The sequence below is a fragment of the Euprymna scolopes genome, chromosome 36 (assembly GCF_053919585.1).
Source record: "Euprymna scolopes isolate OS-2025 chromosome 36, ASM5391958v1, whole genome shotgun sequence".
NCBI classification, from domain to species: Eukaryota; Metazoa; Mollusca; class Cephalopoda; order Sepiida; family Sepiolidae; genus Euprymna; species Euprymna scolopes.
In genome coordinates this window covers 77,002,356-77,025,481 of record NC_136517.1, presented here as the reverse complement: position 1 = coordinate 77,025,481, position 23,126 = coordinate 77,002,356, and the positions used below count along the sequence as shown (strand labels likewise).

At 32.3% G+C, this 23,126-nt stretch overlaps 1 protein-coding gene across 1 annotated transcript in view; it reads left to right on the top strand.

Annotated features, from left to right (window-relative positions):
* The window catches only part of LOC145260618 (uncharacterized), a 204,443-nt gene that overhangs the window by 181,188 nt on the left and 129 nt on the right, over positions 1-23,126 (top strand). The window contains exons 23-29 of the mRNA XM_080118930.1: positions 7,890-8,071; positions 8,753-8,921; positions 10,668-10,706; positions 12,862-12,928; positions 16,364-16,413; positions 18,417-18,689; positions 22,948-23,126. The exon at positions 22,948-23,126 is cut by the window's right edge and continues 129 nt beyond it. Of these exons, the coding sequence (XP_079975056.1) occupies positions 7,890-8,071; positions 8,753-8,921; positions 10,668-10,706; positions 12,862-12,928; positions 16,364-16,413; positions 18,417-18,689; positions 22,948-23,009 (842 nt within the window). The 3' untranslated portion in view covers positions 23,010-23,126. The remainder of the gene's footprint in view (positions 1-7,889; positions 8,072-8,752; positions 8,922-10,667; positions 10,707-12,861; positions 12,929-16,363; positions 16,414-18,416; positions 18,690-22,947) is intronic.

Genomic DNA, 23,126 nt, shown 5'->3' with positions numbered 1-23,126 from the left:
AACAAGCTATGGTATCCGAATTGAAAGCTTTATTAAAATAACACATACGAAATAGTGGCAAAACCAACAGATAAAAATATAATTTCTTCACGCTGGGTTTTTTTTCCAGCTCTGGCAGTGAAACTTTTAAAGCAAGATTTGTGGCAAAAGGTTATTCACAAATTTCTGGAGTGGAATATTTTGCAACATTTTCACCAACGACAAATTAAACGACAATTAGAATTTTATTACAACTTGCCGCTCAATACAATTTAAAAATACATCAAATGGATGTAAAAAATGCTTATTTAAATGCTCCGATTTACTGTGAAATCTACATTTACCCTCCAGAAGGGGTTAAAATGAAAAATAAAAATTGGGTGTGGAAATTAAATAAATCGTTATATGAACTAAAACAAAGTGCGCACAATTGGAATTTAACACTCCATAATTATTTAATAGAACAAGAATTCAACCTATGTCCCGCAGACGCGTGCATGTATACCAAAAATGTAGGTAATAAATTGTTGATTTTGGTTTTTTGGGGTGACGATATAGTACTTGCCTCAAACTGTGACAACACTTGAAAAGATGTTAAAAATGAATTAAATAAAAATTTTAAATTGCCGATCTTGGACGACTGTCATGGTTCCTCGGTATAAAATTTACTTGTGAAAATGAAACTATAACTATGAACCAATCACGATACATTGAAAAAAAATCTGCTCAAGTTCGGAATGCAAGATTGTAAGCCGCGTTCAACTCCCGGCGAAATAGACATAAATAAAAATATAGAGACCGAAACAAAATCCATAGATAATCGAATATGCAGGGAAATGGTTGGAAGCCTCATCTACTTGATGACCGCAACAAGGCCTGACATATGTTACACTGTAACAAAGCTGTCTCAAAACTTATCGAAACCGACAATTAAAGACCTTAATCGTGCAAAACAAATCCTTCGTTACCTAAAAGCAACCAAGGAACAATCTTTAAGATTTAAAAAGTCTACATATCTTCTAAATTTAGAAGGATTTTCGGATTCAGATTGGGCTAACTCTGTGATAGAAAGAGTATAGCGGGGTATTGTTTTAGACTGTCAAAGACTGGACCTATGATCTCTTGGAAAACTAAAAAGCAACAAATTGTTGTCCTTTCTACTTGTGAAGCAGAATATGTGGCTCTTACTCATTCCGCGCAGGGGGCAATTTTTCTGAAGACCCTTCTAAAATCTATTTTAAAACCAGATATAAGTAAAAACCTATAGTAATTCATTGTGATAATCAGAGCAGTATCTTATTAGAAAATAATTCTATGATTCATCAAAGGTCGAAGCATATTGATATCAGATATCATTTTATAAGAGATGAAATAAGGATAAAATCTATTACTCTTACTTATGTGACGTCTGAAAATAATATAGCCGACATTTTCACTAAACCTATAAAAAGAATAAAATTAAGACATTTTATAACCGAACTTTTTGGAATCTAATTATGAATAAATCACTTTTCAGAAACCCAAAAGGAGAAGCATGAACAGTCAAAATCACACGAACAAAAAAAGTGACTTGTTAAAACCCTTTTGTAAACTTCCTATTTGTCAAATAGTTATTTTTTACTTTTTTTATTTTTCGGCAGACATGTGTTAAAACAAAATAAAATGTATATTTCTGAATTTTTGTGCATATGTTTGTATGTATTTGAAAAGTATTCTATTTGTATGTTTGTATTTGTATATATATAATCTCCATATATATATATATATATATATATATATATATATATATATATATATATATATATATACTGTGTGTGCAAAATCAAGACTTCAAGACAAGGTTGTTGATGGCAACAAAAAGTGTATTTCATTTTACATTACAATTGTTTCAATGTCTAGTTCGACAATTTCAAGCATTATATTGTTTAAAAATTAAAAAAAACAGCATTTCCTAAGACTTTATGAATAACACACTATTGGCAATTTAGCATTTTTTGAATAGAAAGAAAAAAGGTCGGGGGGAATCCCTAACGGGAAAAGTATGCGAGAAACATTTACCTTGGTGGTGATTACGGAAAAGCCCATTTGAATATTAACTTTCGTATCCTTATTTAAGAACAGAGTTATGGGAAGTTTCTACGGAGAGCCCTAAGCCATTTAAAAAAATAATTATTTTTAAATATATCCCATTTGTTGGGTTCCTAAATTCCTTTATTTCCCAATGATTGATGTTTTGTAAAAGTAATTTTTTAAAATTTTGTTTCTATATTTATATTATGGCCGTAACAACCTTGTAAAGACGTTACGGTTAGTTTTAGTTTCGTATTAGTGGCAAGTAATGTTTATAGATTATCGTTCTATTGGTACATGGATATAATACAATTTCCGATTTAGAATTTGATTGAATATGAGAATAAAGTAAAATGGGTGTATTAAATATATATAAACCTTGTAGGAAATTTCGGGTGAAGTGTTCTAATCTATTTACTGTCTGACAATTCATTGTTATTCTACTTGAAAAATGTTTTTATGTCGTTGCATTGGAGGATTTGAAGGGAGATAATCCAATTATGTTGTTGAGTACTGCTAGCTAATTCTGTTTGAAACTGGGTCGACTTTGTTACTTATAATGGTTAAAGGGAAGAAATTCAGCCCGTTTGTTTTCGGTTCATTGATTACAAGAAGGGGACTATGATTTAATAATTAATAAAATCAGATAGGTCCAGAACGGGCTTATTTAACAAATTAATATATAAATTATGTTTTTAATCTAAAGGAATAGGTTGTGTTTAACCCGCATCTGTTATTAATCACTTATGCTGCTTCTGTCATATAATTTATGCGTTGTGTTCTTGGGTGTCTAAATAAATAAATATTGTATGTCCTCTAATTATTATTCTCACAGCAAATCCACCCATGGCTCCAAGTGTGTTTTACTCCGGTGGGAAGATGTCTACTCCTTCATTTATGGGGGAAAAAAATTTTTTTTAATGGCTTAGGGCTCTCCGTAGAAACTTCCCATAACTCTGTTCTAAAATAAGGATACGAAAATTAGGCGATACATTAATATCTAAATGAGTTTTCCGTAACCACAACCAAGCTAAATGTTTCTAGCATGTTTTCCCATTAGGAATTGTCCCCCTTTTTTATTTTCTATTCAAAAAATGCTACAGTGTGTTTATTCATAAAGTCTGAAGAAATGCTGGTTTTTGAAAATTTTCAAACGATATAATGTTTGAAATTGTCGAACTGGACATTGAAACAATTGTAACGTAAAATGAAATACACTTTTTTTTTGCTATCAACACCTTGTCTTGAAGTCTTGACTTTACACACACAGTATATTAATGCTCAATTATGAAATGTGAAAATTTTGTAGCTTAATCCTTAAGTACACCCTTTTAGGTTTAAAATCGATTGGCATATGAAAATTTACTGAATTACACGAACTCGGTATATTACATATAAGTCTATATATATATATATATATATATATATATATATATATATATATATAATAAAATCTCCATATATATATGTGTGCATGTATATATATATATATATATATATATATAATCTCCATATATGTATATATATATATATATATCCATATGTATATCCATATATATATATATATATATATATATATATTTATTTTTAATTATTTTTTACTATTATAATTAAATACCTACAGACACTAGTGTTTCATCCTTTCGGGAATCTCCAGTGCAGGGTGTCACGATTATTACCAGTCGAACGATTCGAATCCCGTATCACGAGACATCTCTGGCTCGATTAGCGGAGACCTAATCAATTCGGCTACCATTAACCGCTTGAAATAACGTTGAATTTTAAGCATCTTAATTTTTAGTGTTCATTTACGCCAGACATACAGTGATCTAATCGTTATACGATGATCTACGCATAAGAGCTAAATTGACCGACTTTTAATTCAACTGAAAGTGCTCAACGATAAGAAACGAATTTCTTAAACGGGCTGTCATAATAATTTTTTTACTATAATAATTAAATATCTACAGACACTAGTGTTTCATCCTTTCGGGAATCTTCAGTGCAGGGTGTCACGATTACTACCAGTCGAACGATTCGAATATATATATATATATATATATATATATATATATATATATATATATATATATATATATATATCGATATATATATCTCCATATATATATCTCCATATATATATATATATATATATATATATATATATATATATATATCGATATATATATCTCCATATATATATCTCCATATATATATATATATATATATATATATATATATATATATGTCTCATATATATATATATCCATATATATATATATTTATATATATATAAATATATATATTTATATATATAAATATATATATTTATATATCTCCATATATATATATATCCATATATATATATATCCATATATATATATATATATATATATATATCTTCATATATATATATCTTCATATGCATATTCATATATATATACATACATATAAATATATATATATATCCATATCTATATACATCATCCATATATATAAATACATATATATATCCATATATAAATATCTATCTATATATATAAATATATATAAATATATATATATATCCATATATATATATATGTATATATATATATAAATTGTATACATATCCATATATATAAATATCTATCCTGATATCTATATCTATCCTGATATCTATCTATCTATCTATCTATATATATATATATATATATATATATATATATATATATATATATATATATATATATATATATATATATATATATATACGCAGCAGCATTCTTTCCCTTATGCATTCTTCCTTAAATAACATAAATGATTCCCTTTTCCATTTGGAGGCTCAGTCTCAATTGATTTTCTCATAATTTATCTAAACGCATTTTTTTAATTAATCGCGCGCCTGAAGACAATGCATGGTGGTTGAAAACGTTCGCAACTCAGCGACACTGCTTCGTCAAATGGAAAAGGCGAATCGCAAGCGAAACAAACAGGAATTATAGTTCGCCACACGTAACTACATAATTTTATTACCCGGGCCCTATTAACTGTTCATAACTTGCTATATGTGTGATTACACTTAATTTCAAATGTTTAGACAAATATTTCCTGAGTAATTTAATAGAGATCGCAGAGGTCATTTTTTTTTTAACTTTGACCCCAATGTTGACCCTTTAACATTTATCATTTTGGTCTCAAATCAATATACAAAGTTTTACCGATGTCCAAATTATTTACATCTAAACTTTCAATTCTTTAGACCCAAATTGGCGAAGGAACTTGGTAGAATTTGCAAAGGTCAACTCTGTGAACATTGACCGTTTGGCAGCAAATTATCCCCCCCAAACTTACTAAAACACTTGCCACATGTCTAAATACCCTTTATGTATAAACTAAAATGTTTAAACCCAAAATGTGCTGAGTAGTTTGCTAGACACAGCAAAGGTCAAATCGTTTGAACTCTGATCTGTTGCCAACTCAAATTTTCGACCCAAACCGATTAAAATCTTGTCCTATCCCTGAATACCCTTTATTAAAAATTTCAAATGTTTAGACCAGAAATTGGCTGAGTAATTTGGTAGAGACAGCAAAGGTCAAACTTTTTAAAACTTTGATCCCAATTTTGACCCCTTAAAACTTATATTTTTGGGTTCAAATTAAATTAAAAAGTTTGATCTATGTCCAAGTAACCTTTTTTTTCTGTGATTACAGACTTAAGTTACAGATTACACAAAAAAAATTGGAAAGAACATTTTTTATAACTTCATGTGGGGGTTCAAGTTTTCAATAAATTTCGTATTCAATTTAGTACAACGTTATAATTGAAAAATGAACCATCACGTTAAAAGTTATAAAAAATGTTTTTTCAAATTCTTTTTATGGGTTTGTATTACTGTACACATAGATTCGAAAAAGTTGTCAAAAAACAAATATATAACAAATGAATGTTATCAAAGGCAAGATAAGTTACTTTTTTTTACCTAACTGGATATATTTTTCGTGTTTTTATTCAATGTAACATGTTTATTCAGCTCGAAAAACATGCAGTGTTTACCGATGTATTGGAAAATTCAAAATGGCGCCCAACACTCTCTTTAACATGGTAAGTTTGGGAAAAGGTGTTATAAATAATAAACTAGACAAAATAATATTAAAAAAAACACCGAATATATGTCAACTTATGTCACGGTAACATATAATCAGCGAATTTCTAACAGTATTTTTTCTAGTTTATAATTTATAACATCTTTTCCTGAACTTATCGTGTTAAAGAGAGTGTCGGGAGCCATTTGGATTTTTCCAATACATCGGTAAACACTGTATCCTTTTCGAGCTGAATAAACATGTTACATTGAATAAAAACACGAAAAATATATCCAGTTTGGTAGAAAAGTAACTTATCTTGCCCTTGATAACATTTATTTGTTATATATTTGTTTTTTGACAACTTTTTCGAATCTATGTGTACAGTAATACAAACCCCTTTTTATAGTCTAAAACTTAAGTATGTAATCGCTAATATTAACAGAAAAAGTTTTTAAAAAAGTGAAACTTGTGGAATTTTGAAGGTGGGCAATCTCGCTAACATCCACCTTTTTTTTTTTCAATATTTTAAGCAGATTATTATTGATTTGACACCAGACTTTTAGGGGTCGCTCAGTTTCTAATACAACGTAAGGAGATCTTGATCTACAACACTAAAACAGCCCATACCCTAAGGTAAAGTTTGCGGAGTATGGGTTGTTGTAAAAATGGAACGGAAATTTAAATTTCGTTCCGTTTTGATCGTTTTTTTTTTATTGTACCCCTAAAAAACGAATGTGATCGAAAGAATAGCATTCAGTAATCGTACTTTATTTATGTTTATTTATAAAAATAAAATTGTATTAACAAAAACGAAATAATTTAATTTTAAACGAAAAAAAAGTCAATTTGGTATTTTTTTTACATATTTTCGATGATTACTTGACAGAAACGCGACCACATGTGGTTAATTTAAATTAAATTTAAATCACATGATTACATTTTCAATAATCACGTTATTAAATGTTACCCATTAAAAATTTACCCATATTGTAAACACATTATGAAGCGAGACGAAAAGTTCCTTTTAGTGATGTCACGTGACGGCTGGCGGTGATGCTGGTATTTCCCCCAAATAAAAAAAAAATGGCCAGATCGTTACAAATAAAACCAGCTAATTTATTAAATAAAAATTAAGTATAATGTTATAATTAAAAAGAAATATATAAAAACACGCATGCGTACACTGAAAATACTATACCAAAATGTTGAAGCAATCGGTGCGGTGTTTTTTTTTAGTTTTTCAAAAACTAACAAACCAATATATATATATATATATATATATATATATATATATATATATATATATATGTATATATATATATATATGTATATATATATGTATATATATATACACATATGTATATATATATATATATATATATATATATATATATATATATATATATATATATATATATATATAGTAGAACCCTGGGATACGGCATTAAAAATTAGTAACAAAATACAGTACAGTATATAATACACATATATATATAATCAAATTACATTATAAATAACATCGTTAAGCGAGGCAAGTAACGTTAACCAGGGTGCCGAAAAACATCGTATTCCACATCGTTAACTGAAAAACCGTATCCAGGGGTCTACTACATATATATATATATATATATATATATATATATATATATATATATATATATATACATACTAAAGTTCAGATAAGCATGGTCAGTTTCGTATGTACGTTTCACTGTTTTATGAGTGTACATTTATTTCTCAGTAATATCTAATAAAAAACTTTATTTTTTCAGTGTTCGAACCTTTTATTCGCGGCGGTGAATTCTCTTCGAAGCGATACCTTCAGATATACTTCGGCAACAAAGTCCGGGTTGAACGGGTGTCCATTATGCGCCAGATTCAATCCGAAGGCGATGTGTTGCTCTTTAACCTTGCCTACAGTGATGACGGTATCAGCTGGGTGCCAGGCGATAAGGTAACGCAAGTTTTATTAGCAACCAGAACATATTGAGCCAGTAGTGATAATTCATTATTTTTTAAAGATAAACATTTTTTTTAAAAAATTAATACTATTTAAAAGGCAAGAGGAAAAAATGCAACAAATTAAACACAGGAAGAAATTATCAAAATTGAGAGACTTACGGGTCTCGTTTAGATCAACGAACATCTTCATAAAAAGTCATCTGGACGAAACCAGTAACTATTATGTTCTTGATGATTTCTTCTTGTGTTGAATTTGTTTTTTTTTTCTTTCTCTTTTTCATTAATTTCATTAAAAGTGAACGTATACGTGCCTGTCTAACTTCAATAGTAACAGATATGTTAATTTATTCATTATGAGCAAAAAGAGGAGGCTAACTGATAATAAAAAAAGAAAGGAAATAAGATCTATCACTTTTGAGACACGAATACATTTCTTTATTATTATTAATAGTAGTAGTAGTATCAGTAATAATAGAAATATTAGTAGTATTAACTTTAATAATAACATGGGTGCATTTTTAGAACGCATGTTTTCTCCGTTGCCTTTCATTTTTTGATATACTGTGTAATTTATCCTCAAAGAGATTTTTGTGAATTTCGAGTTTTTTCATTATATGTTATTGAAATTAATACGCTGAGGCGAATAAACGGCTGCCGTTATCCAATATTTCAGATCAAAATCAACGCAGGACACAATACGGTCTTACTGTACAACACTGTGACGCGAACACGGGCCGCCAGATACGTGCGGTTCTATGTGGTGGAGCACACGAGTAATCCAGACGCTCACCTCTCCATGAAGCTCGTCTTCTATGGCTGCAACACAACAAATGACGTCACAGGTAAATCTTTGTTCGTCCAGACGTTCATATCAGAAGTGATATACCTTCTGCGGTGTTAGGATGATCCAACTTTTTTTTCTAGCGAAATGGATTTGATGTAAGACTTCATTTCAGATCTGGAGTGAAGGTCAGTTCCGGTCTTATATATTGGCACCTTACGCAAATAAGTAGATATATATTAACTAGTATGAATTTCGGCAGGTTTCATAGAATATATGTCAGGATAACTTTGCGGCAAAAAGAAAATAGACTTAGCACAGCTAACGTAAGTGAGGCGAAAAAGGGGGAAGGGTTAGCTCCTTATACAAAACGCGATAGAAAGCAGGCGATGAATGATATTACAGAGACATTAGATCACGTGTTTGAGGAATGAATTAGAGGTTCTAGACAGTCGGAGCCGGAAAATGACAGGCGACACGCGTTTTAAGATGCAAACATAATCTAAACGAATGTAACCTCGACGATATTGTCCGCGTCTCTAAATCTCCAAGTAGAAGAACAAATGAGAGGGAGTTCATCTAAGCATTTCTTTTAGAACTAATTACGTTTAGTCTCCTAATTATTCTTTCCCCGTTCGTAAACAAACTTCTCTCCAATAAAACCTTGGAAACCTCAACAGTCTCCATTGTTTCCATACATAAGTAGATTCGTCTTTAATTAACAGAAGATCACAACAACTAGCTGATTAACAACCACAAATGGAAAAGCAACGATATAAAAGAGAAGACCACCGACCGCGCACGCATGTAAAAAAAAAGACTTGATCGCAAACCCTACAAATGCACAAGTACGCATTTGTGTAGAAAGACTATTTGCGAACGGTTTGTCCATGTTTGGTCGTCAAAACTGTGTTGTAATATGTTATACCAGAAGCTTGTCGAAACAGAGGGCTTTCTCACGATAGGCGGGAGGGAGGGGTCTTCATTTCAATTAGGGCCAAGGAGGGTAAACAGATAACAAAGCGTTGTATGCAGCAAAGTGAGAAAAATAATTCATCGATGGGAGATGATGTAAGATGAAGAGAGAATGGTAAGAGGAAATTGTATGTAGGGGGTGGGTTTGTAAACTATGTAAGAAGTTAAAAGTTGAAGAGAAGATTTAAGGCGGGGAAAGAATAGGATGCAAGTAGTGGTAGGAGTGAGAAAAGTGCGTAAGGTCGGAATGAAAGGTCGAGTAAGCAAGGTCGGACCAGAGAGGCTGCAGAAAATCATGTGAAGAATGAAAATAGAAAGCATCTGCTCGACAGTTTGTTTATGAAGGATACCCCACTATGGAACACACAAAAAAAGGTTATGATGACTGTTTGGTGGTCTGTGGTCGGCCTCATCCATCACAGCTTCTTGAATCCGGGCGAAACAATTACAGCAGAGAAGTCCTGCCGACAAATTGACGAAATGCACCAGAAGCTCAAACGTATGTGCACGAGATTGGTCAACATGAAGGACCCACTTCTCCTCCATGACAACGCTCGCCCGCATGTTGCCCCACTGATCCTGCAGAAGCTGAATGAACTGGGCTACGATACTCTGCCCCATCCGCCATATTCACCGGATCTCCCGCCCACCGATTATCACGATGATGTCGAATCGGTCTTCAATGGCTTCAAGGTCGGACAAGAAAATCATATGAAGAATAAAAATTGAAGACATGTGCTCGACAGTTTATTTATGTACGGTTACATTATTTTATTAAATCCAAATAATGATTGTATTATTTTGAAAATATATTTGATATTTTATTCTTTAGATGTTTGTGCCAGTGCGCCGACAAGGAATGATCCGAAAGGTTTGTAGCTTTCAATTGCTATCACACACACACACACACACACACACACACACACACACACACACACACACACACTCTCTCTCTCTCTCTCTCTCTCTCTCTCTATCTATCTATCTCTCTCTCTCTCTATATATATATATTACGGTTTTATCTGCTTAGTTACACATGTTTCGAATACCGAATCGTATCAACGATCTAGTAACTTCATTAGACTTTACAAAAGTGTAAAGTCTGACGAAGTTATTTGATTGTTGATACGATTCAGTAACCGAAACATGTGTAACTAAGCAGATAAAACAATAATAAAATATATATTTGTTCTGCAATAGTATTGAGCACTTTCTCCAGGTTTTTATTAATTATCATTTTATATATATATATATATAAATTTTTGATATATATATAGTCTAAAGAAGCTTTGAATAAAAAAATACAAAAATAAAAATAAAGAATACAGTTTAAATTCCCGGATGGAAAAATACATATATATAGATAGATAGACAGACATGTATGTATGTATGTATGTATGTATGTATGTATGTATGTATGTATGTATGTATGTATGTATGTACAGTGTAGGTCACGATGTTACATAAAATGGCTGCCCCCTTTTCATGCAAGTAAGACATACCAGATAAGTGAAAATGATATTAGGATTAGGCTAGAATCGAACCTTGTCAGCAAGTGTTAAAGATGATGGAAAATGGGATGTTAGAAACTAAGTCTATTGTTAATTCTATTAGAAATAGTTAAATATTGTTTATGTCGGAAAAAGAGTCGATTGTACATTCTTTTAGAAATCTGGATATTATATACGCCAGTTAAATGAATTCACAATGCGAGTTAAAATATATTGTTTAAAAATTGGTTAGAATAAGAATTGAGGATTCTTTTGTTTGCCAAAAGTGTGTTTGGACAAACATTTGTGAATCCACGTGAAAGTAGTCACGTTTGAAAACACACTTCTGACGTCATAAACAAGGAGATTTATCAATATAGGAATTAAGAGTTCGAAGTTAAAGGAGTTGAAAGGCAGAGTGGATGAGGATCAGATATTTAGAGTAGATCACACACGGCGAAGGGAGGAAAATAGACCACGTAAATTAAAGTTTGAATTCCTGACATCATCAATCGGCCGATTGAAGAATAAAGAAACAGTTTAAGTTATGTTTGTAACAGTTTGTCTCGTGTCGCCAAAGGTAAATGCGTTTATCATCATCTTGTAACGAACTTTGTAACTCCTTACAAGTTATGTGCCTCCTCCATCACAAGTAATGTCTCCCCTCTTCTAATATTTGTTACCAAGAATTATCTCAGTTTTTATAAATGTCTCCCTCATTATCGTCGTCATCTGTTCTGAGTCCCCGTTAATGTATCCTCCAATATATACTCCTATGCAACAACGGGAAACGGGCGTTTTTAAGATTCGCTAAGAGCAGTTGCGGAAGAAATGTACTGAACGCTGTATTCCGCTTTATCAGGTTTTTGTTGATCTGAGCAAGGCATTTGATACGGTGAACAGAAATGCCCTGCGGACAATTCTGGGAAAGTTGGGATGCCAACCTCAATTTCTACGGTTACTCAGGGAGCTCCACACTAATATGAAGGCTCGTCTAAACTTCAATGGACGTCTCTCAGACCCCATCACAGTTGACAATGGTGTGAAGCAGGGTGATATATCAGCACCTACACTTTACTATACATTGATTTAAAAAGTTTTGATGTTTTCAATGAAAATTCAAAACACAACGCATTTATTTCCTGAATAATTTTTTTTATATAAATTAAAAAGGAACAGATGTCAATTCACTTGCACATTTTTTTTTTAATTTCAAAAAGAAACTGTGATAAAAAAAAAAATTACAGTCTCCTCTAAACATTACTTTCTTATTACAGAATAAAATAGAAAATTTTAAACCGTAAACAGACGGTCATGTTCTTTTTAATTTTTGGAGAGAAAATGGTTTTAACGGTTTTTCACTAATAAAGAGCGACTATAAAGGGAGGGTAATTAATTTCTCATAAATTAATATTTACGATGATGATGGTTTTTGTGACACGTCACGTACAGACAAGTAAATTAGTATTTAGATATCGAATTATATTCAACATTTTCGTACATAGTATTGTTAAAAGGTTTGTTTCTTTTTTACAGGCTGGTATAATCGCGGGTTTCTCTCGACCGCCGACGGTGTCTACCTTTGCGATGCCGATCCCAAAAAGTAAGTGGTGCGTTAAATATTGAACATCTACTTACTACATAAAATATTAAGTTAACAAAAAGATGAATGCTGTCAATAAAAAGAAATGTGTATAAAGATCTGTGGTGTTTGTTAAATTGCTACTATTTTAGACGATCAAATTTATTGCGACAAGTCAATTAGGGAGAAGAGGTGAAGGAATTTCCTCCACATGCCCGTTCGCTCCCCCAACAGCAACATCTCTGTCATCTTCAGTTTTCTAGTTTCTTTCGCGTATGTATGTATATACGTGTGAATCTCTCTCACTCTTTCTCATATATATATATGTATATATATATATATATATATATATATATATATTAATATATATATATTAATATATATATATATTAATATATATATTAATATATATATATATATTAATATATATATATTAATATATATATATTAATATATATATATTAATATATATATATTAATGTACACATATATATTTTAATATCTATATATATATTAATATATATAGATATTAATATATATATAGATATTAATATATATATATTAATATATATATATTAATACATACAGCAACATCTCTGCCATCTTCAGTTTTCTAGTTTCTTTCGCGTATGTATATACGTGTGAATCTCTCTCATATATATATATATATATATATATATATATATATATTAATATATATTTATATATATCAATATACACATATATATTTTAATATATATAGATATTAATATATATATAGATATCAATATATATATATATATTAATAGATACATATATATTAATATATATATATATATATTAATAGATACATATATATTAATATATATATATATATATATATATATATATATATATATATATATATATATATATATATATATATATATATGGATACTCGACCAGACTAGATAAATTCTTGTCCTGGAATTCAGTAAGACCAAGAGACCAAAATAAAAGATATAATACAATATAAGGAAATGGTTAATTGGGGAGAGGAAAATTATGTTCTCAACTTTTTTATTAACTCAGTGTTTGAGAAATAAAGAACTTAAATGGATCATTCGAATATCTATATACCACTGTGAAAAATTTCCCCCACTCTTTATCTGTGCCTAAATCAAAACGCGGATTCCATGAACAAAGCTTCTTTCTTAGAACTGCACGCCTGTGTAACTCTGTTCCGTCTACCTGCTTCTCACTGGACTACAACTTGGATGTCTTCAAGTCCAATGTTAACAAATTCCTAATGAACCGCCCCTTTAAGTAAACACTTCAATCAAATCTCCACACTAATGTAATGTACTTGCAATAACCCTTATCCCTGAGTGGCTTCCGGGCTTTGATAAGTGGTGATCACTGTGTAAAAAAAAAAAATCTATGTATCTCATATAGAGTTCAAGTGTTAGCCCCAGGTAATGGGTCCCTTGATTTCTGAGAACTTCAACTGAAGTAAAATAAAACAAAAAAGGGAAAAGCCCTATACATTATATACAAATACTATTCAATATTTACATTCATCGGTTGAGATTATTAATCCCTTACTTCTTTCATTAGATTAGTTGTGTTTAAAGCAGGTAATACACGTTTAAAAGCAAAACACTGCATTTAAAACAGGTGATTAAACGTTTAAAGCTAAATAAAATTATGAGATGTTTGATTAACGATTGAAATAAGTAGTAATAAAATATCTATGAGATGCTATATATATATATATATATATATATATAGTCATCCACATACAGTACTGTTTCGCTGTTTCACAGCTCATCAGTGCGGCTAGACAGGCAACTACCTCAAGCCAGGATTGAAACCCGACCGTTTGTACGGCAGACAAGGCTCCTAACCATTACGCTATTGGCGGCTGCTTGAACGAGTAGTGAGTTTAACGATGTTTTAACATCGTCCGAAATACCTCCGCTCGATTTGTTTACACAAAGAGCGTCGCTTATATGCTAATGGTAATTCGTTTTTCGTTATATATATATATATATATATATATATATATATATATATATATATATATATATATATATATACATAATCTGTGGAAATATTCTTTATTCACTTATATTTCCTTTTTATATATACCAATCCTTATTTAAGAAGCTCAATGTATGTACAGAGCATATACTGAATGAATGACAAAAGTCTGCATTCCAAATTTCATGATGTTGACCATCTTATAATTTATTCCTTTAATTTAGTTGACATTTCCAATTCTTGACAGTAGCACAAAATCATTCACTTCACTTAGAACTCTTAATGGCGTAATGCAAATTAATAAGCTAATTTCAGTTTCTCTCCCAATAATCAGATTTTTTAATCATGCCCAAAGAGTCCGTCTCTATTGCGGTGCGGAAACCTTCTTTGTGTCGGCAGAAAGAAACATCTAACGCATTGTTTCTCTTTGGGGAACTTTGAATCTTTTCTCTCGTTTTTTTTCTCTCATTGTGCTACTATTTTAATCGTTTTTTAAATGTTAATAGACTTGTGTCCCCGTAATTTTTGGCACATTCAATAGTTCCCCATCAGAACTCTTTACTATCGACATAGTATTATTATTTTTACGCTATCGATTTTCTCCTGATGAGATGATAGCTGAAAGAGCTCTCGAGAGACTTCCGCCCATTATATTAAAAACAATATATATATATATACATATATATATATATATATATATATATGTATATATATATATATGTATATATATATATATATATGTATATATATATATATATGTATATATATATATATATATATATATATATATATATATATATATATATATATATATATATATATATATATATTAAAAGCAGATCTGCGTCATTGAACTCCTGGCAAAAGTGCATTGTGAATGGTGGCAACTGTGTAGAAAAATATATTTTGGAGCAGAGAAGGTCGTTCGTTTTAATTGTATTACTCCCGTGTCTGTAGCTCTTCAACTTTTGAATCAAATAAAATGTTTTGAGCTACTCTTATAATAAAAAATAATATATGACAATTTTAATTCATAAAATTATAGGCGTTTCAGAGTAGAACAAAAAGTTTATTTCTTAGAATTGCACACATTTAGAACCCTTGCGTTTGCCTGCTCTCACGCTGACTACCTTCTGGTCGTCTTCAAGTCCAATGCAAACAAATTCTTGATGAGCCGTTCCCCTTAAGTAATCCAATTTACCGAATTTCCACTACTAACGATTACTATGATATTGTCCCTTTGACTACTGTACACTCATTAATCCTTATCCTTGAATGGACTTTTGGCCTTCATAAGTGGGGACTTCTATGTAAAGAAAAATGGGCGCCATTAAGTAAACATAAAAGTAGGCGGTAGTCATAAAATAACGATAAAACGTATGCCAATGAATTTCAATTCTTTTCAACTCGAAAAATTCATCTGGCTTAAATCATTTTTGTTTTTTCTATGTGCAGGGATTTACAGATGGGCTGTTATTATTCACAAGATGGAACATCCTGGTATCGTGAGTAGAGTTTTATTTTCAGGTCTCATTGCTCTAATATCTATATTTAAGTACCCCCTTTTCTTGGATAGAGACAAGACCTTCGTAATAGATGTCATTAAGGCTGCGAACTGAGAAATGACGTCATCGCTAAGGTCCTTAAAAGTAAGCTCTATCATATAATCAGATGGTCAGTAATGAATCAAATCAAATTTGTTAAGGAGAGTCAAAATTATAACAACAATATAATATAATATAAATATATATATATATATAACAATATAGAAAGAACAACAAACAACGCAAATGTAATATCTTACAACATGTCGATGATGAAACATAAAAAAGCAAAAAAAAAGAGCAAAAACCAACGAAAAAATAGAACATACAATAAAGACTAAAAAGAATCATGAAAAGCTAGACCATAATAAAACCGAAAGAAATGTAAAAAAAAAAAAATAGAAGGAAAATCCCAACGTGGTTTAATCCACCGTTCAGTGACCACATTAAAATAACATTCCGAAGGAATTTGACCAAATTATAGACAAAATATTTCCCGCAAGGTAGTAAACAAAGATAATTAATTAAAACACTGTCAAGCTATCCTTCTCAACATCTGCTCACTTAACAAATACCATAATTGGCTCCAACAACACAAAATTAAACAAATTTATGAAAAATACAGATAAGACTGAAAATTAATCTAACAACGAAAAAGAATGTAACTGCCGGAACCCTACTGAATGTCCACTAGGAGGGGGAACTGTTTAACCTCCACAATGGTATACAAATGTGAAGTTATAACAAGTAATGAAACTAAAGTATATCTCGGGAGCACCTGAATTTTCTTTAAGGACAGATATCGTGATCACCTAACATCGTTTAAACAAGACACCGGGGAAGAAAATAACACTACAAGTAACGAAAACAACAACAATGCAGATAAAAATGAAAACAATAGAAGAGATGATAATAACAATAGACAATCACATAATGAAGATAGCAACAAAACCAATAGTAATAACGAAAATAACAATGCAGATAAAAATGAAAACAATAGAAGAGATGATAATAACAATAGACAATCACATAATGAAGATAGCAACAAAACCAATAGTAATAACGAAAATAACAATGCAGATAAAAATGAAAACAATAGAAGAGATGATAATAACAATAGACAATCACATAATGAAGATAGCAACAAAACCAATAGTAATAACGAAAACAACAATGCAGATAAAAATGAAAACAATAGAAGAGATGATAATAACAATAGACAATCACATAATGAAGATAGCAACAAAACCAATAGTAATAACGAAAATAACAATGCAGATAAAAATGAAAACAATAGAAGAGATGATAATAACAATAGACAATCACATAATGAAGATAGCAACAAAACCAATAGTAATAACGAAAATAACAATGCAGATAAAAATGAAAACAATAGAAGAGATGATAATAATAATAGAAAATCACATAATGAAGATAGCAACAAAACCAATAGTAATAACGAAAATAACAATGCAGATAAAAATGAAAACAAGAGAAGAGATGATAACAATAATAGACAATCACAATAATAAAGATAGCAACAGAACCAATAGCAATAACCAAGAAAAAAACCCAAGAAAAACTCAACCACATTAGCAGTATTGGTTAAGGAATTAAAGAAAAATAAAATGGAATATAAATTAAGATGGTCCATAGTAGGTAGAGCGCATATATATATATATATATATATATATATATATATATATATATATATATATATATATATATATAGATAGATAGATAGATAGATAGATAGATAGATGCAAGAGAGAACTTGAATGCCTACTAAATATTTTTCTCGCATGTTTGAGGTATTTCTGTAAAGGAGTTTGTCAGAGGCTCTGACATGAGGATACTTCTCATCGGAAGTAAACTCTGAACAAATATCCAAAAACATGTTTTAGCAGATGTCTATGCGTTATATACTGGTTCTCAAGTGATCCGAAATTTCCCATCCATTCTAGCTCTTGACGGGCGATTAGCAACCGTGAATGCTTACGAGGCTGGAAGCACGTCCGACAAGGACCGTTACTACGGCATCTCAAACGACAGAACGTCATACATGACAAGTCAAGATGGTGTTACATGGATGTCAGCCGAACCGAATCAAACGATCGACAAAATTCTCAGCTGCCAGCCGCCCACCTGTATAAAAAATATCGTCGTGCCATGGGAGAATCAACACACAATCGGTGCCAACAACCCGAAAACACAGTATGTACAACACAACTGGGGAGGTAAGCCAATTCAATCTTATATTTTTATAACATTTTTATCCCAAACAAGGCACAGTGCACCTTTGATGTGTATGGGAGGCTACTATCTGGGACAAATTTCAGGTATATTATGTAAAGAGTGAAGCAGTAAGATGTTTATTTACATTACACTTGAACTTCTGCATGTCAGTACAGTAAAAGAAGCAAGGACTCGGAAGGGAATTTCAAAGTCTAGTAGTTCAAGGAAAGAAACGATTAGAGTAGAAGGCTTTCTGGCATCTAAATATATCTACTGTGTGGGGTGGGATTTTGCTGCTTGTTAGGTTTGGCGGGTGTATTTACCTAAAGGGGTGCACTTACCATTAAAATACACCCGTCTAGCTAAAACCACTGTCAGTAATTTCCCTCACTCTTTATCTGTGCCTAAATCAAAATGTAGATTCCATGAACAAAGCTTCTTTCTGAGAAGTGCATGCCTGTGGAATACTCTTCCGTCTGCCTGTTTCCCACCTGACTACAACTTGGATGGCTTCAAGTCCAACATAAACAAATTCCTGATTAATCGCCCCCACTTAAGTAAGACACTTTATCAAATCTCCAATACCAACTATTACTACGATATTATCTCATTGATTAGTGTACACCCAATAACCCTTATCCCCGAGTGGCTTACGGGCCTTGATAAGAGGTGATCACCCATGTAAAAAAAAATACTTGTAAAACAGGCAGAGAGATGTAAAATTTAATCGATGGAACAGAGGTTGAAGCCTAGCGGGACCTATTAGGTTGGCGACTTTCTTTTGAACCCTGTCTATGAGTGAAAGACTGGTAGCAGATGTAACAGCCGAAATGTAGCAACAAGTCCATACATGGTCGACAATATCTTACAACTCTTTCAACTACTAATCAAGCGATGGTCAGCACACAACTACACATCTAACTAAAATAACAAATGGTCATAGGTCGCTGGTCGTGATGACTGATACAATTTGTAGTTTACAAAATACAAAATGTGTAAATGCATCTGTGCGCACGTCGTCTGCGCATACACTAGCTTAAAATAACAAGTTATATTTTGGACCGAAAGAAAATTTTCTGAATTTACTTGAAACAAGCAGGATTTTTTAATGTCTATCCATCATTTGCTATTTCGCTCAAAGGAATATTTGCCTGCCTAAGACGGGCATTACACTAGTATGAAATAATTGTATCTTCCCAAGAAAAAAAAAAATACAGCACGCATATGAAATAATTTTACCTTCGCAAGAACAGGTAATGTATGACCCATATTTCCCAGGCGATGCCGAGTCTTCTGCTAGTATATATTTCTACATATCTCATTCAATCACAGGCGATGTCAGGTATTCTGCTAGTATATATTTCCACCTATCTCATTCTATTCCGGGTGTCACCGGTTATTCTGCTAGTATATATTTCCAGCAATGGCACTCAATACCGAGCGACGTCAGGTATTCTGCTAGTATATATTTCCAGCAATGTAATTCAGCCCTGGATGATGCCGGATATTCTGCTAGTATACATTTCCCCCTATCGCATTCAATCTCGATCGATGGCGGGTATTTTACTAGCATATATTTCAACCTATTTCATTTATTCCCGGGCGACGCCGGGTATTCTCCTAGTATATATTTCTTGCTATCTCATTCAATCCCAGGTGACGCCAGGTATTCTGCTAGTATATATATATATTTCAACCTATCTCATTTAATCCCAGGCGACGCCGGGTATTTTGCATGAATATATTTAAACCTATCTCATTATTCCCAGGCGACGCCGGATATTCTGCTAGTATATATTTCCAGCAATGTCATTTAATCCAGGACGACGCCGGGTATTCTACCAGTATATATTTCCACCTATCCCATTCAATCCCAGGCGATTCCGGATAATCTGATACTATATATTTTCCCTATCTCATTAAATCAAGGGCGACGCCGGGTATTCTGCTAGTAAACATTTCCACCTATCTCATACAATTCTGAGGGACGCTGGGTATTCTGCTAGTATATATATTCCCTCTATCTCATTCAATCACGGGCGACGCCGGGTATTCTGCTAGTACATATTTCCAATAATGTCATTACATTCCCAGTTAATTTGCTAGTATCAATCTCTTCCAGTCCTGGGCGACGCCAAGTACTCTTATAGTATATATTTCCACCTATCTAATTAATTCCCGATCGACACTAGGTATTCTGCTAGTATATATTTCGACCTATCTCATTTAATCCCAAGCCACGCCAGGTATTCTGTTAGTATATATTTTAATCCCTCACATTCAATCCCAGGGGGACGTGGGGTATTCTGCTAGTATTTATTTCCACCTATCTCATTTAATCCTGGACAACGCCAGGTATTTTGCTAGTATATATTTCAATTTCGGGGAACGCCGGGTATTCTGCTAGCATATATTCTGCTAGTAAACATACAATCCTGGGTAACGCCGGATATTCTGCTTGTATCTATAAAATTAACTCCCGGGCGACGCCGAATATTCTGCTAATATATATTTCCATTTATCTCATCATTCAATTTCAGGCGAGGCTAGGTTTTCTGCTGGTATATATTTCCATCTATCTTATTAATTCCGGGTATTCTGCTAGTATGTGTTTTCCTCATTTAATCCCGGGTGACTCTGGGTATTTATCTAGTATATATTTCAACCTATCTCATTCAATCCTAGGCGACACCAGGTATTCTGCTAGAATATGTTTCCACCTATCTCATTCAAACCCAAATGATGCTGGGTATTCTGCTGGTATATGTTTTCACCTACCTTATCCAATCTTGGGCGTTGCCGGGTATTCTGCTAGAATATACTTCCAGCAAATACTAAACTTTTAAAAGTAAAATCCTCAAACCGGTATGAAACACATCCCTATTTTTTTTTTTTTACATGTGGGTCACCACTTATCAAGGCTCGGAAGCCACTCGGGGATAAGGGTTATTGCGAGTACAATAATCAAGGGGATACTATCGTAGTAATAGTTGGTATTGGAGATTTGATAAAGTGTCTTACTTAAGGAGACGATTAATCAGGAATTTGTTTATGTTGGACTTGAAGACATCCAAGTTGTAGTCAGGTGAGAAACAGGCAAACGGAAAGGAATTCCACATGTAACCCCTCCTTGTGAAGAAGGTGATTAGAACCCCTTATTTATCTGAAAATCTCGGCTCGTGTCGTCTAGTCTTCTCTGAGGGTTGTTACATTGAAATCCTGTATGCTGAAAGCGAATATCGAAGCCGCAGGCAGGAAGAAAAACAGACTCGTGTACTCTAGTCTACAGAGTTAATTTTCAAACTTATGTACAAATGTTTTTACAAATATCATTCAGTTCTTAGTAAGTTTTTCAGAGTCTCAATCTCTTCACAGACAGCGACAGACGGGTATCCACCAAGGAGGTAGAGGGGTCATGTCTCTATACGGTCTGTTCTTCTCTTCTGATCTCCGTTCTAAACGGATCTCATCTGACTAATTTTCGCACGACAGTCCTCTATATAGTGAGGTGTGTGGATGAGGTCGAAAATTTCCCAGCCAATAAGATTTCGCCACGAAATCGAAAAGCTTCAGTTTTTTTTTTTCGTGTATGCGATTCCCAAACCTGGGATTTGAATTACTAATTCTCACGACTCGCTAAGGTCAGATGTCAGTTGTGACATCCGACTTTGAGTTCACCAAGGCCAGACAATGTTATGTTTCAAGTTCCTGTCATCAACTTTTAGCTGCAAAAATATATTTCTCTGGTTTCAAACAATATCTATTTTGACATGAAATAAAAAATATATATTTATTTTTTCCATTTTAAATCCTCGGATTATCTGGCGTCACCCGGGAATGATTAGCTATCTCAGCATAGTTATAAAGCTCCCCAATGGGGGATTACGTCACACACAGGCGTGCACTTCTCAGAAAGTCCCTTTGTTCATGGAATCTACGTTTTGGTTTAGGCATAGATAAAGAGTGGGGAAAATATCTGACAGTGGTTTTAGCTAGATGGGTGTTTATCGTGAAAGATTGGCGAGGGGGGGACCAGAGACTGAAGTTCGGACGAGCACTTGCCATGGAAAAAACGATGAAATAAAGACAGGCTCGCAACGTCTCTTCTGTGGGAGAAAGGTTGCATGGAAGAGAAAAGGGCACCCCCACTAAGCCACGAAGTCTATTTGGTACTTTATCAAGGCAGGATATGCTGTTTTCATCCAGTAAGAAATCTGTTACCGCATTCAATTAATATTTTTCTCTTTTTTTTTCTTCCAGCAAACTATGAAGGTCTACTTAAAAAAGATGGTTCCGCTTGGAAGCGAGTCGTGAGTTGGTAAAAAGGAGAGCTATACTAAAAAATGTACTTTACTAGTCGACAATACTTTCTAAAAAAAAAATAAAGAAAAACAGGAAAGATCTAAAAAAAAAATATATAAGAAAAGTATATTCCGTCC